At 31.8% G+C, this 15114-nt stretch overlaps 1 protein-coding gene across 1 annotated transcript; it reads left to right on the top strand.

The window, feature by feature from the left end:
* The first annotated feature begins 4319 nt into the window (after positions 1-4319).
* Positions 4320-14180, top strand: LOC122593233 (ribonuclease II, chloroplastic/mitochondrial). Its single transcript, XM_043765615.1, has 14 exons — positions 4320-4597; positions 6122-6281; positions 6404-6517; positions 6615-6692; positions 6761-6892; positions 7530-7751; positions 7956-8138; positions 9528-9590; positions 10956-11062; positions 11138-11287; positions 12003-12162; positions 12348-12743; positions 12824-13048; positions 13661-14180. Exons 1-14 carry the CDS (start codon positions 4329-4331, stop codon positions 13787-13789), a joined length of 2388 nt encoding a protein of 795 aa, XP_043621550.1. The 5' UTR covers positions 4320-4328; the 3' UTR covers positions 13790-14180.
* Positions 14181-15114: the final 934 nt, after the last annotated feature.

The following is a 15114-nucleotide window of genomic DNA, read 5'->3' as shown; positions in this document are numbered from 1 at the left end:
CAATAAACTAAAACATGATTGACATGTTCTTAAAACGACACGTAGCGTAATTCTTGATCGACACGTGTCTTACTAATTTATTTATTTTGTTAAATTAGCTTTTTTTAGTTGTATATAAATTCAATTTCCTTATTAGACTTAAAACTAAACTCTAACTCTTGACTTATTAATATAAAACATATTATAATCTTATTTCATTGACCGTGTTCTCATTAATAATTTTTTTTTTTTAAATTATTTCTCAATTTTGTATCTCATATTATTTATATTAATTATAATAAGTTATTAACATGAAAATTTCAAAAATTTGAGTTTACGATCTCAAATCACAAGACTATTTGTCATCATCCACTATAATTACAAGCTCTAATTTTGATATGATTCTAAAAATTTAAGGTAAATCCAAAAGTTTAACTAAACATATATTATATTTATTATTATAATTTAGATTCGTTCATCGATTTACTTTAACCACAACTTATTTGATACTCACAAATCATGTATGATGCATATTCGAATTTCGTTATAATATAATTTATATAGCTACCGTACATCGTACGGGTATTAGGATTACTTACGAGTATATATTTATACTATTTATATTTATTTATTTAAATATATTCATGTTTTCAAATATTACTTGTTTATTTACATAGAACAAGATATGTCACCCGGGCGTTACCCCGGGAGACATTACATTTGTTAACGATTTAATAGAAAAGAATTATTCAAGAGATAATGCGTTGTAAATAGGTATGCTTTCATGGACCGAGGTTAAAAAACCATAAAGTTTTTGAAGAAAACATGTATTATTCAAATGATTAAAAATACAACAAAAATTAAAACTTATGTGGTTAAAATAAAAAGAATAGAAAATACACTATTCTTTACACGTTTTTTCATACTTTTGTTTTTAATATATATATTAATATGTTGAAAGACGGGCTTAATTAAATATTAAATTCTTTAAAAAACATCTATAAATATATATCAATATAAAACCTTTATATATTTAAACTAGATTTTAGACCCGTGTCCAACACTGGACACGGGGTTTACGATATTATTAATATTAGATATTCATACATTTAATTTATAAAATCTTATAATTTTGAAGATATAAGGTTCTAAGTGTTACAATGTGCAAACTGTAGTACAATAATCGCATGCTCGTCGCTGTCATTATTAGCTGAGACATATTGATGGAATTGTTTGACGTAGTCATTCCACACGACACATGCTACAATAATTTCCTTATTATAGAAGTTTTTGAAACTAGTTGTACTCATAATGTGATATTATTATGAAAGATGATTAAGAATTAAAATATAACTATACTTGTGATATTGTATTTGACATTCAAGTATATGTATGTGGTCATGATGCGGGCTCTTTTTCAATTACCCGTCTTATGGTAATTAGATAACAATTATGATTGTTTTCATTTTATTTGATAACAATTAGTACTCTTGATTTGAGTGGCAATTGTAACTTAAAAAAATTAAATATAAATAATTTTTGTAACTGTTTTTAGACAATTTTAAAAAAATCCTCTCAAGTTGGTGGTTAAAAATAAATTAAATTAAATATTGAGGGCTAAAAAGTGTAAATTGTTGATGGAAAACAAAAAATAAATAAATTAATGAGACTTTTTCTACAAATTAATATAAATAATATTATAATAATATATTTGGATAATTATTATTAGGATTTTTAATTTATAATTTATCTAAATGACGACATAAGCGAAAGTCAATTTGATAAAATTGAACGATTTGATTGGTTAATAAGTCATTAGTTTAACTGTCTTATAGTATATATTAAGATTTTGATTAAGATGATATATTTTTTTTCTTTCAAACGGCATATTTAAACGATATTAGAACATATAATCTATTAGTTGATAATTTATTGCGAACATATGTCAGAAGAAAAATTTTGTGAATATTGAAAAATGTTATATCATTACAATAAATAAATAAAATTAAGTATTTTTTGTTATGTTTATAACCAACATCTGTGGATGTAGGTTTAAATAAAGTAAAAATAAAATTATTATTTTTAATTATTATGTTTTAAATGTATTAAACAATTGAACATATAATACGATTATATGTATTAAGTAATAATAAATGCGATAAATATTTTTTATTAAGTAAACAAAAATATGAAATTTAATATATTAAGTTTTGAGTTTTGTTAATGTCAGCCTTTAGAGCTGTCAGTATTAACTAATTTGTTGCATTAAAACTTGTACTTTTTATTGCAAAAATTCAGGGATTGTTATTGATCTATAAAATACTAGTACTTTTTATGCATGTAAAATAAGATATTAATGACAACCTTAGGACTGCTATTATTATTTTCCTTAAGTTTTTAATTATTAAAAGATGACTATATAGGTAATAAATTAGATTTTAGATCCGTTTCCAAGCTTTGACACACGTTTACGATATTATCAATATTGGATCTTCATACATTTAAGTCATTAATTTGTTGCATTAAAATTTGTATTTTGCATTGCAAAAATTCAGGGATGGTTATTGATCTATAAAATACTAGTACTTTTTATGCATGTAAAATAAGCTGTTAATGACAACCTTAAGACTGCTATTATTATTTTCCTTAAGTTTTTAATTATTAAAAGATGACTATATAGGTAATAAACTAGATTTTAGACTCGTGTCCAACTCTGGACACACGTTTATGATATTATCAATATTAGATTTTCATACATTTAAGTCATAAAAGCTTATAATTTTGAAGATAAACGGTTCTAAGTGTTATATTTAGCAAGTTGTAGTACAATAATCATAGGTTCGTCACTGTCATTATTAGCTTAGACATATTGATGGAATTGTTTGTCGTAGTCATTCCACAAGGCACATGCTATAATAATTTATCTATAATATACTTTTCTGAAACTAGTTGTACTCATAATGTGATATTATTATGAAAGATGATTAAGAATTAAAATATAACTATACTTGTGATCTTGTATTTGACATTCAAGTATATGTATGTGGTCATGATGCATGCTCTTTTTCAATTACCCGTCTTATGGTAATTAGATAACAATTATGATTGTTTCATTTTATTTGATAACAATTAGTACTCTTGATTTGAGTGACAATTGTTACTTAAAAAAAATTAAATATAAATAATTTTTGTAACTGTTTTTAGAAAATTTTTAAAAAACCCTCTCAAGTTGGTGGTTACAAATAAATTAAATTAAATATTGAGGGCTAAAAAGTGTAAATTGTTGATGGAAAACAAAAAAATAAATTAATTAATGAGACTTTTTCTACAAATTAATATAAATTAATAATTTATCTATAAACATACTTGTGATCATGTACTTGACATTCAAGTATATGTACTTGATCATGATACAAACCCATAACACCAATAGGTTTATTTTCAATCACATGTCATATGATAATTAGATAACAATTATGATTGTTTTCATATTTTTTGATAACAATTAGGACCCTGATTTGACTGACAACTATAACTCCAAACATTAATACGCAAAACTAATATATAAAAAGGAGAAAATTATGTACCTTTTTAACTGAGAGATGGAATGAGTCTTGAATGGAGTTCATATTGATTTGAATTTAGTATTCAAGTAACCTTCTGTTTTAATCGTGTTTTATTCTGTGATCGTCCAATCTTGTGTGAATCCTATTGTGTTTAGGACAATGATGTTGTATATCGTCATCGGTTATTATGTCTGAGATATGTATGTAGAGTTGAAGTTGTGTTTATATTAAATATTAAACTAAATATTAATATTTAAAATTTATAAAAATCTAATCTAATATTTGTAAATAAGTCATTAGGTTTTGAAATAGCATTTTGTAGACAATATTTCATATGTTGAAATTTTTTTAATTAATTAAATGATTATAAATTTTAAAAGGTTCCCTCAAGTTATGGCTAAAAATAAAAATAAATTAAGTATTCAGGGCTAAACAATGTAAATTATTAATGAAAAATAAAAAAATGTAAATTAATGAGATTTTTTAAGAAATTAATATAAATATTAATACTAATACAATAATATATTTGAATAATGATTATTAAGATTTTTAATTTATATTTAATTTAAATAATAACATAAACAAGAATCAATTTGATAAAATTGAGCGATTTGATTAGTTAGTAGTATATATTAAGATTAAGATTTTTGTCTTACTCACCATCGGGTTCCTTTCTGACCTCATCCATGATCCGAAACCGACCCGACCCGCTTTTCTCCGTTACAATTCCCAGCTTTATTATCAACAACAAAAAGGAAAAACCGGAACCAACACTTAAAAAACATGGTGGTCCGTACAGGAGTCACCCTACTTCGCTCCACGTCACCGTCATCTCCGTTGCCGTTAACTGCTTTCCGGCGGTTCCAACAAATCCGGCCTTATCCGTACTTACAGTTTTCTCGTTTTTCAATTTGTAGACCGTTAGTTTTTAGTCATTTTCACCATAACGTAATACGATATGGAAATCGAAGCTATTCTGTACAAAGCTTCGTCGATTCTGTGCTCGAAGAGTTCGAAGGGTTACGCAGAAGGAAGATTCGTGCCGGTAATAAGTGCGTATCGATAATCTCTTTTGTTATTACTTGTTAGTGTGTATATATATATTGTTTATGAATTCACATTATGTTTTATTTGTTATGAAGCTAGGATAGATACAGAATTTATGTATGTAATGTTGCAAGTTTGTGAATAATAATTTTATTATATAAAGGAGGTGATATAGTTAATGTACAAATATAATATACGATAGTTAGATTGTATTTGAACATTATAGGCTTATAGCACATACACTCTAAATTTAGATTTTAATGTTAATCATTACTAGTAGCAAAAACGATCATATAGGTCAGAATGTAGGATTTGTATCAGTCCTCAACGTTATCGGTGTATTGGCCAATAAAGAGTCATAGATGAAAAGGGTTGGTATTGTGTTTTCTGTTTGTTTTATTGCCAAGTTAGTAGTTTCCCAATTGCACTTTCACGCATGTTGTTAAGGTCATCGAAAGCCATCTGAAGTATTCCCTATGTCAAGGTATTGAGTCGATGATATTATCACTATGAATGTAGTGCTTAGCTATCCATTCCTATTGTACGTTATGAATTGTTCCTTCAGAATTTGACTGTATTTTTTTAAATCACATATAGTATATGAGCAGCTGAAAGTGAAATACAGGGCTATATGATTTTAGCTAGCCGCTGAACCCAAGAACCAGATAAGGACTATGTACCATGCCAACTATTAGGAGACAGTTACGTATGGCTTATTGATTGACTGTATTTGAACAGCAGAGCTACTGCATACACTTTAAGTTAATCAATAAAAACTTAATCACTATTATTCAGCAAAACGATTGTATTGTTCAGCATCTTCGTCACTTAGCAATGGATCATCCTTTGGAATGTAGGATCCGTATTATTATACAGTTTTATATATATGTTGGCCAATCAAGAGTTATATGTAAGAAGTGTTGATATGTTGTTCCCCATATGTCTTGTTGCCAAGATAGTAGTTTCGTAGGTGCTGGCATGGTTGAAAGCCACACGAACCATTCTCTATGTCAAACTATGAACTACCGATGGGCTTATTATGAATGTCTTGATTGGCTACCCATTCTTATTGACAGTATCTAAAAGAAGCTAGTAAAGCGTATGATAGGGCTTGTTCCTCAGGAGTTTGACTATAGTTTTTACAAGGTTGATGTCATTTGTGTTGGTATTATAGTATAATCGATTAAGTAAAGAGATTTGCCATTTTTGCTGGCTGTTGACCTGAAGAACCAGATTAGGACTATGTACTATGTCCATGCCAACATCTAGGCAAAAGTTTATAAAGGGTTGATAGTTAATTTGTGCTGCTTTGACATGCTTGAACACCCAGCTTCTTTGGTCCGCGTCATTATCTACCTAATATCTTCGTATCTACGCACCTCACTTAGCTCGGTGATAATTTCTACCTTCTGTATTTTGAAGTTCTGACATAGCGAAGTTTGACTTGACGAATCACCTGGGGGTTCATGTTACTTAATTTACTTCAGTATATGCTGGGGTTTATTGTGAATTGTTTTCCTGGTCTTCAGATCATTATTGACAAACAGTAAGGCGGTTGTTGATAACAATCTACAGAAGCAAGTATTGCAGAAAGGATTGCTTTTGGAGTTTAAGAAAGATTCTGAAAGGATTTTGCTCGCTGTTGCTCAGAAACCTGATGGAAGGAGGAATTGGATAGTTTCTGATCAGGTTTTTCTGGAAACAAAGTTACTAATGCATGTTGCATGGGTTGCTAGATTTAGGAACTCTTTCTTCATTACTTTAATGGCATTAGGCTGATTTATCATTGTTTCCTGGTTTTTAATATGCAGAATGGTGTTACAACTTCCATTAAACCACAGCAAATCACTTATATAGTTCCAGGGCTTATTAATTTAAATACCACGCAGATATCAGATTTCAATCAGAAAGCTCAGGATAACTTGGTTGGTTCTCTTTTACTTAAGTAGTTGAGTTAAATGATGTAACATGTCCGTAGTTTTTATGGTTTATACTGATATTTACCTAAGTAATATGTTGCAGGATCCCACACTCCTTGAATTTGCTTGGATTGAGCTTCTTGATAGTAACAAATCAGTAACAGCTGCAGAATTGGCTGAGGTATGTGTGGTTGAATGTGATATTTGATTTATTGTTGGGTCTCCATTAACCTTTTTATATTCTTACAGATGATCTTTGGCAGTGCTGAACCTCTTGAGAGCTACTGTGCGCATCTCTTACTATCAAGAGATGAAGTTTACTTCACTGTGCTTGACAGCAAAGGCTCTTGTGCTGTCTATGGTCCTCGGACAACTGTTCAGGTGTGCCCTTTGATTAATTCCCATTCTATGCAATGTTCTTGTCAGTAATGACCAAGACAGATAGAAAGGCTAGTTGCTCTAATATACTCCAAGCAGAAGGCATGCCATTTAGCTTACGGCTGTGTTTTTAGCTGATGGTTATGAAGAACTAATTAGATAATACATATTGAATGAGAATAAAACACCTGTGAAAGGGGATGGAGTTAAATATGTTATGAACTCACATGGTTATAAATTATGTGATGACAAATGATGTTTCTAGTATTTATTTTATGTATTGGTTACAAGAACTCCCCTATTTTTTTCTTTCTTATTGAGCTACATTTGAACTATTTGATCGACAGTTACATATGTTACAATATTGAATGCTTTTCTGGGACAGACTGTTTGCTGTTGTTTTTTTGTGTGTATCTTTTTAATCAATAGCTTAGTATGTTATTTTGACACCCTCACTCCCTGTATTAAGCACTTTGTTCGTATACAGAAATTTATGTACTGTTTAGGTCAGTGCCACTGATGTTTTGTTGGCTGTTTTTGACAAGTCATATTGCAAGTGCAGATATTGTTATTTTTTCTGTTGTCTCTTTCAACGTTGAGAGTCGCTAAGGCAAATTTATTTGTCAACTAAATTATCTAGGTAGAAGAAATGAAGCGTAAACTGCTTGCTAAGGAGGCGGCCGAGAAAGAGTTTCAAGAGTTCTTACAGTTGCTGAAATCTGCAAAATCAATGCCACCACGTGATAAACCTTGTAAAGGGTCTTGGCAAGCTGACGAGAAAAACTGGCACAAAATTGAGTCTCTTGAGGCATTTGCTATAGATGCTTGTAAAGATGATGGGCAAAAGAATACTGCAGGAGCGGTAATTTCCTATTACATACGTAAACATATTTCATCTGTGAGGTGAATGTTGAAAGTGTCTGAAATTTCCTTGCGCATTTTGAAGAGTAATCCTTGTGCTATTATTGACCGTTTTCCTACGATGCATAATTTCTGAAAGTTTTCGTAGATCACAAGATGTGACACTCATTCAGTCACTCTTATGTTTTATATTATCAATTATTAGATCCTAAAGGCGATGGGCTTAGCTAAGACGTCTACTTCAGCAGTAAATCTCCTCATAGATATCGGATATTTCCCTGTACATGTCAATCTTGATCTTCTGAAGCTCAACGTACGTACCAGTTATCCAGATCATATCTTGTCAGCAGCTGACAGACTGCTGCAAGAATCACTGGATGCAGACAAGGTAATGGGTTTCTTATGTTTAGAGATCTTATGAAGTAATTTTTTCTGCTTGTTAAACAATATTATATTGGTCCCATTTACATGGGCGGTTGGGAGCTTTATAAATCAAATATATTACAATAGTATTAATGAATGAAAATGATGGAAGTCCTATCAAATTTATACTAAGTTCAGAATTTGTTGAAAAGTCACTACCCTGATATATGCTAAGAAATTTTCTTTTTGTAGTTAAAGGCTTGTTCATGACTTCAAGTCCAAGTGGGACAAAAAAATTAATCTTCTTTTCTTTCATTAAATATTAAAACAAGTTACTTCTTTTAAATAAACGCAAATGTATCATTTAACTTATAAGCTTGGCTTATTAGTTTATAGCTATTTTTACATGACTTGCTATCAACTTTGAAAAGCTATGATAAACATGACTAAATGTGACGTGTTTCTTTTTTATTTGTTGTCATCTTTTCACAATTATTACAAAAACTGAATTTTGATTTATAAATTCACAATTACTTTGAATTTTATGCAATACAAGTATATAAAATGATTATGTAAATAAGCATTAGATGATATTAAGTTTCATGCAATACAACTATATAAAATATATGATACTAACATAATAAATTCAACAATAGTGAATTTAATGAATAAGAATATAAAAATTCCATGCTTCATGATATTAAGGATTCATACATCATATAAAAGGCTTTATACAACAAAATCTTCAATAGTACGTATTAGTCATTCAAATATATATAAATCATTACCATATACTGCCAGTGTATCCACAGTAGTCTAAGACTAGTATATATGTTTATGTATATATGTGTGTATATGTTCTTCCCTATTCTTCATTTCATTAGTTGACAGGAGCATTAGGTTTCTTGTATAAACACATGTTAGCATGCGTCAAGCTTTACTTAGGCCTTAGAAAATTCATATACCTATGTACCGTCTTGGTACCTAGAGTGCACACCGCATAGAACTCATGCGCAGTGACTCACCACCCTCACACATGGATCACAAGATATAGTTTCTCTACTTGCCTTCAACAAGTTTTGAATCCGTGACCTACAACCTTCATCTGTGGGCCCATGTGGTCACATGATGTGGTACCAATGGGTTTAACCCCATTGGTAATTCATATACCTTTATGATTGCTCAGATTTGCTTATTGTCAATCAATGAAGTAGGAGTATGGTTATTTTACTGATTTCTTTTTCTTTTTCTTCATCTTATTGTTGAAGTCATTTGAAGATGTGTGATTACATATTGCTTTTAAAGTTCTCCCTCTTAGGTTGCGTAGAATTTCGCTTTCAAGAATCATCATCATATTGGATTATTTATTGTACATAGTGGACTAACTGTTGCTTGTTGTTGCATGCGACTTCAGGACAATAGGATAGATCTGACACATCTGAAGGTATATGCAATTGACGTGGATGAAGCAGATGAGGTAACGTTACTTTGTTATCTAAATTTCTCTTTTCAGATGTATATGAATATCATACATGTGTGTGTACATTAAAGGAACATACATTAGTTTAACTAGAAGGGTGCCCGCGCGTTGCTGCGGCAACGGTTTATAATGCGTGAGATGTCGTAACGGTAATACAGATGATGAGGCATCTAACCGTGGTTATCATTCTAAATATAAGTCGAGGATTAGATGCAAAAATTAATAAGGTGCAAAAACTAACCATTGTAAATATATTTGTTAGGGTTACTTAGGGGTAGTTTGGGAATATTGAAAAAAGTGCTGAATTTCCAAAAATAGAGAGCCAATTTGTTTTATAAAGGATTATAGATTATAGATAGTGGGTTTTCTAGGTTTAAATATGTTGGCTCATTGGCATACCGCATATATGTAGTATGTACCATAAGTCCATAACTGTTCATTCAGTTAGGAAGATTTTGTTGTTGTCCCTACCAAAAGAACATAATCTAAGGTAAGCTGTACCATCAATAACTGCCAACACCCAGATAGGATAGGTACATTCTAATTTACTGAAAGTGAAAGGTTCTTTAAATTTAGACTTGGTAATAGTCAAGTTAAGATGAAAAAAACCGAATTGCCTATTGAGTACGACGCCAAAGTTTGGCCAGAAATTTCACAATGATAGTCGGTGGCATGGACAGCCAGTGTCATGATAGAGTATCGTCTAAACCTTTTCATCAATGATTTGCTTTTTGAGGGATGCTGTAAAATCAATAAGTTATTTGAGAAAATGATTGTATATAATTGAAACCAGTATTCAAAAAGCAATGCTTCCCCATACTCTTAGCTTCAGCACAATATAAGCATTCGATGAATGAAATTATTGGGAGGATGAGTATTTTTTAATAAAAAATGAAGATTAACCAAAAGCCCATCGTTGTCTATAATTTAATCTTCCAGGGTCTAAAACATGTCAAAATTTCATACAATATCCAGCCATCTTTGTGAACAACAATTATTGCCATATCTAATTAAATGATGAGTTTAAATATTACTTTAGTAAAGTGATTATACATCTGGAGAACAAGTGGACAAACCTCTCGAACCCTTTCAATAATTTGAATCAAGCATTTATCAATAGTATTTCTGTATTTTAGCATCCGAAATCTTCCAAATCTGTTCAGAACAAAGTATCACTTTTATGTTCTATTACAAAAATGCCAAGCCATTAGAGAATTGGAAATATGTCACCACAATCGGGTGTAAGGATGGACATTGAGGTTACATGTTGCTACACACACACACACACATATATCTAATTTGAAGTTTAGCATGTTTAATTAGAAGTTTGCATTATCTAACCTCAATGAATAAAATTTACAGCTTGATGATGCATTGAGTGCAACAAAGTTGCAGGATGGTCGTATTAAAGTTTGGATACATGTCGCTGATCCAGCTAGCTTTGTTGAGCCAGGGAGCTTGATTGACAGGTACTTTTGGGTCTGTACAGCTTATAGTTGCAGTTATAGTGGTCGCTAAGTTTCTTAGTTATGGTTTCACTGTAGAGAAGCATTACGAAGAGGAACATCTGTTTTCTTACCAACTGCCACCTATCCAATGTTTCCTGAAAAACTTGCCATGGAGGGAATGAGCTTGCAGCAAGGAACAAATTGCAGGGCAGTTACAGTGTCAGTTGTACTGCGTTCTGATGGAAGGTAAACTATCAAGGCTTTTCATGAAGATATGTGTTATAGACTTATAGTACCACTCAATATACGGGTACTAGCCTAGTAGTTATTGAGTTGATCCTCCAACCAAGAGGTTGATAGTTCAAGTCCTAATTGGAACAACTGCATGGTAATAGTGTGTGTGAATATTTGCCTTTCATAAAAAAAGTTGAACAGGAGCGATTGCAATTTATACCATAAGAAAGGTGTATCAGAAAGTAGGTGTTATCATGTATAGATTTGTTAAGCGGAGTACTAAACATGCACATACTGAACTACCATATTGGCAAAACACTGTAACCTGCTCATATTGTATTGGGTTGCATTGCGATATTAGGCTTATAGCCATTTTCTTCATTAATATTTCATGGTTTGAGCTTTAACATCTGCATGTACTGATGTACAATGTTGTTTAAGTATGACAAGATCTTCTATTCAGTGTGGATTATACATGTATGTTTGCTGCTGCTATTGATGGCCTGCTCAATAATATGCATCTGCATGTACACATTCGTTTCCATATGAGAATAATCTCCAATCTTCTATTTCAGTCATTTATAGAATGTGTTTGTGGTGCTCCCTATCATTGAATGGCCCTATCAATAATATGCTTTAGTGTCCAAAGTTTCACTTTTTAGTAATATAACAATATTTCATTTGCAATTGTTTTTTTCTCATGACTTAATACATTACCTGATAACAGTATTGCAGAATATGCAGTGAATAATTCAATTATTAGGCCAACCTATATGTTAACATATGAGAGTGCATCCGAGCTTCTTCATATGAATTTAGAAGAAGAGGTGGAATTGAGAATTCTTGCAGAGGCAGCAAGTCTTCGGCTTCAGTGGCGGCGTGGACAGGTTAGTCATTTGTATTGGTTTTATTGAACATTACAAGGAAAATATCACCGCCCATAAAGTTAGTGTTTTTTAATCAACATATATTGTAAGAAATCCATATACATTAATGAAGAAAATGGATTTATTGATTCATCAGCTTTAGATGAATTTCTTTGATTGTGATTATGAAATTATACTTGTTTTAGGGTGCGATTGAGACAGGGTCATTGGAACCTAGAATAAAGGTGGAAAATCCAGATGATCCAGAACCATCAATTAGGTTGTATGTTGATGACCAGACGGATCCTGCTATGCGACTTGTTTCTGAGATGATGATACTTTGCGGGGAAGCTCTAGCCACATTTGGTTCTTCTAATAAGATTCCATTACCATACAGAGGACAGCCCCAGTCGAAAATTGATACGTCTGCATATGATCATCTTCCAGAAGGCCCAGTTCGCAGCTCCGCAATTGTCAAACTTATGCGTGCTGCTGAAATGGATTATAGAAAAGCTATACGGCATGGTATTCTCGGAATTCCTGGTTATGTACAGTTTACATCTCCCATTCGCAGATATATGGACCTCCTTGCTCATTACCAGGTGACGTTCTTATAGTTATTGGTGTTTCTGTATTATTTATAGTGGTTGTCAATTGGTATGATAAACCTATGTATTTCTAGGTGAAAGCTTTTCTTAGAGGTGATGCTCTTCCATTTACATCTGGGCAACTGGAAGGGATGGCTGCATCTGTGAACATGAACACTAGAATAGCAAAGAAACTATTTAGTAGCAGTCTACGATATTGGATACTAGAGTACTTGAGAAGGCAACCCAAACAAAGAAAATTTCGTGCATTGATCCTTAAATTCCTTAAAGATCGCAATGCGTCTTTACTACTTCTGGAGGTAAACTTCTAACTTCTTCTTTATGCTTACTAACCTATATTGTTGGCTGCATTATGCTCCTGATGATGCTACGACTATAGGTGATATTAGAAGCAGCATTTTTAGCCCCTTGCTTGTGAATCCGTTGGTTCGAGTTGTAAATTACCATTTACGTATTCATATATTATACATTTTCTGGTAATATTTGACGCACCAATTGGCTATAAAATTCGTAAACTATGTGGACAGAGTGTTCTGGGTCAACCCAATTAGTATCAAAAAATCTCTTGTTTCATCTGAACCTGTTTTGATCCATTACCGACCCGCTTATCTAAGTGATGTACCTGAAAGATCTTCATATGTAACACACTAATACTTTAGTCTAATATAGTCAAGTTCTTGTATTTGTTCGTCTAGTTCTGTATTATATTCCATACCAACTCCAAACAAATATCAATTGAACGGCCTAGTAAAACTAATGAATGGATCTGTCACTAACCTTGCTAAAGTCCACTCTAAAGGATGTTCTCATTGTTTTGTATTTTTATATATCTTTGGTTTGATTATTGTTTCAAATGTCTTCTAGCTCTTGTTGCTGTCCTGATGGTTTATTAATCTGGCTGTATTTTATAGGTTGGATTTCAAGCATCTGCGTGGGTGGGGATAGGGTCACATGTTGGTGATGAAGTGGAGGTTCGGGTTGAAGAAGCTCACCCGCGTGATGACACCATATCATTCAAAGAAGTAATACGAGTGACATGAATATCTCCAGGATCTTATTGCAATATTGCTTAGGCATCTACACTATATATGACGCAGTAGTAAACAACCTAGTTCAGTTGTTTTTGCAGTTTTGACCCTAAACAGTTAGGATGGGGTTCAGATGGGCTATTATGTGAACCAAACAGGTACCAAGTCAGATGCTAAAGACCACACGCAGAAGCCCAAATTTTTACACTAGCATATGTTAGAAAGTCGGTGTCCAAGGTATAGAAGGTACATCTCTTGCACATCGCCAAACATAGATTTGTATTAGCATATACTAGAATTAGGTTCCCATCATACATAATTTCTTTGTACGCTGATACAGTGCCACCCATATCGATTAGGATGGAATGCTTTCATCTCTTTCGAAAGCATTATTTCATTGGTCTCTGTTGATTGTCATTTTAGGTTCTGTTCACGTCACTCCACCTGCTCCTATGACGTTGATACATTTCTTTTTATAATGATGAAACGGTCTAGAAATGTAAACAGGGGTGTAAATTTGACAACTTTCAAACCATCCGACCATTTCTTTTCTGGTTTACTAAACCAGCTGAAAATAAACTACTGCATATAACCTTAAGTGACTCATCTTTAAAATTTTTAAGAAGAGTCATTTTCTATTATTATATTGGGCAAAGGGGAACGGAACCTCGAAATATATATTGAGAAGAATACAACTATACAAGGATTACATGAAAAGAGCAGGACTCCCACTTAATGAACTTGAGACGTGACTCAACTTTACCCCTATGCCAATAATGTGCGACGATTATACATTTATACAGACTGAGCTTGTAGCTGAAAAGCTAGCATATTGCTATTAAAGCTTCCACCTAATTCAATATCTGTTTAACCCAATGGGTGGGATGTATCTTTAGAGATATGAGCTTTAAAAAAACCAGACTGTTTTTCTTAACCAATTTAACTAACTGATTTTTTTTTGTCTGTTCAAGTTTATTATATTACCCTATCAATCAATAGGTAAAATGAAATTTGGTCAACCGGTTTTCTCTATAAATATTCCGTCAACAAATATTTAATATAATTATTATATACTTGTGTGTTAAACAATGAGAAGTCAGTGGTCGACAAAGTTGGTTGTGGGTTAATTGAAGTTTTTTAAAGTTATTTTTAAGTTCAATGCATACCATACCATAATTTTAATCGAGTTTTTTTAAGAAATTTTTATCACTTCACAAGTTCACATTGTACAAATTTGATTCTGATAATAATAATATAACTAAAAGAGAGGGTTGGGGTATACTTGACACCCCTAATCTCCTTCCTTTAGCTTAATACTCCATCCTTATTAATTTTCT

Source organism: Erigeron canadensis, chromosome 3, assembly GCF_010389155.1.
Source record: "Erigeron canadensis isolate Cc75 chromosome 3, C_canadensis_v1, whole genome shotgun sequence".
Taxonomy (NCBI): Eukaryota; Viridiplantae; Streptophyta; class Magnoliopsida; order Asterales; family Asteraceae; genus Erigeron; species Erigeron canadensis.
This window is presented reverse-complemented; position numbering and strand designations above follow the sequence as displayed.

What these genes read in the sequence shown, in the direction of transcription:
- LOC122593233 (XM_043765615.1), top strand. Translation starts at nt 4,329, where the DNA reads ATGGTGGTCCGTACAGGAGTCACCCTACTTCGCTCCACGTCACCGTCA. An exon ending in AAGATTCGTGCCGGTAATAA is followed by an intron (nt 4,598 to 6,121) that starts GTGCGTATCGAT and finishes CCTGGTCTTCAG; the next exon opens with ATCATTATTGACAAACAGTA. An exon ending in GTACTGCGTTCTGATGGAAG is followed by an intron (nt 11,288 to 12,002) that starts GTAAACTATCAA and finishes ACCTGATAACAG; the next exon opens with TATTGCAGAATATGCAGTGA.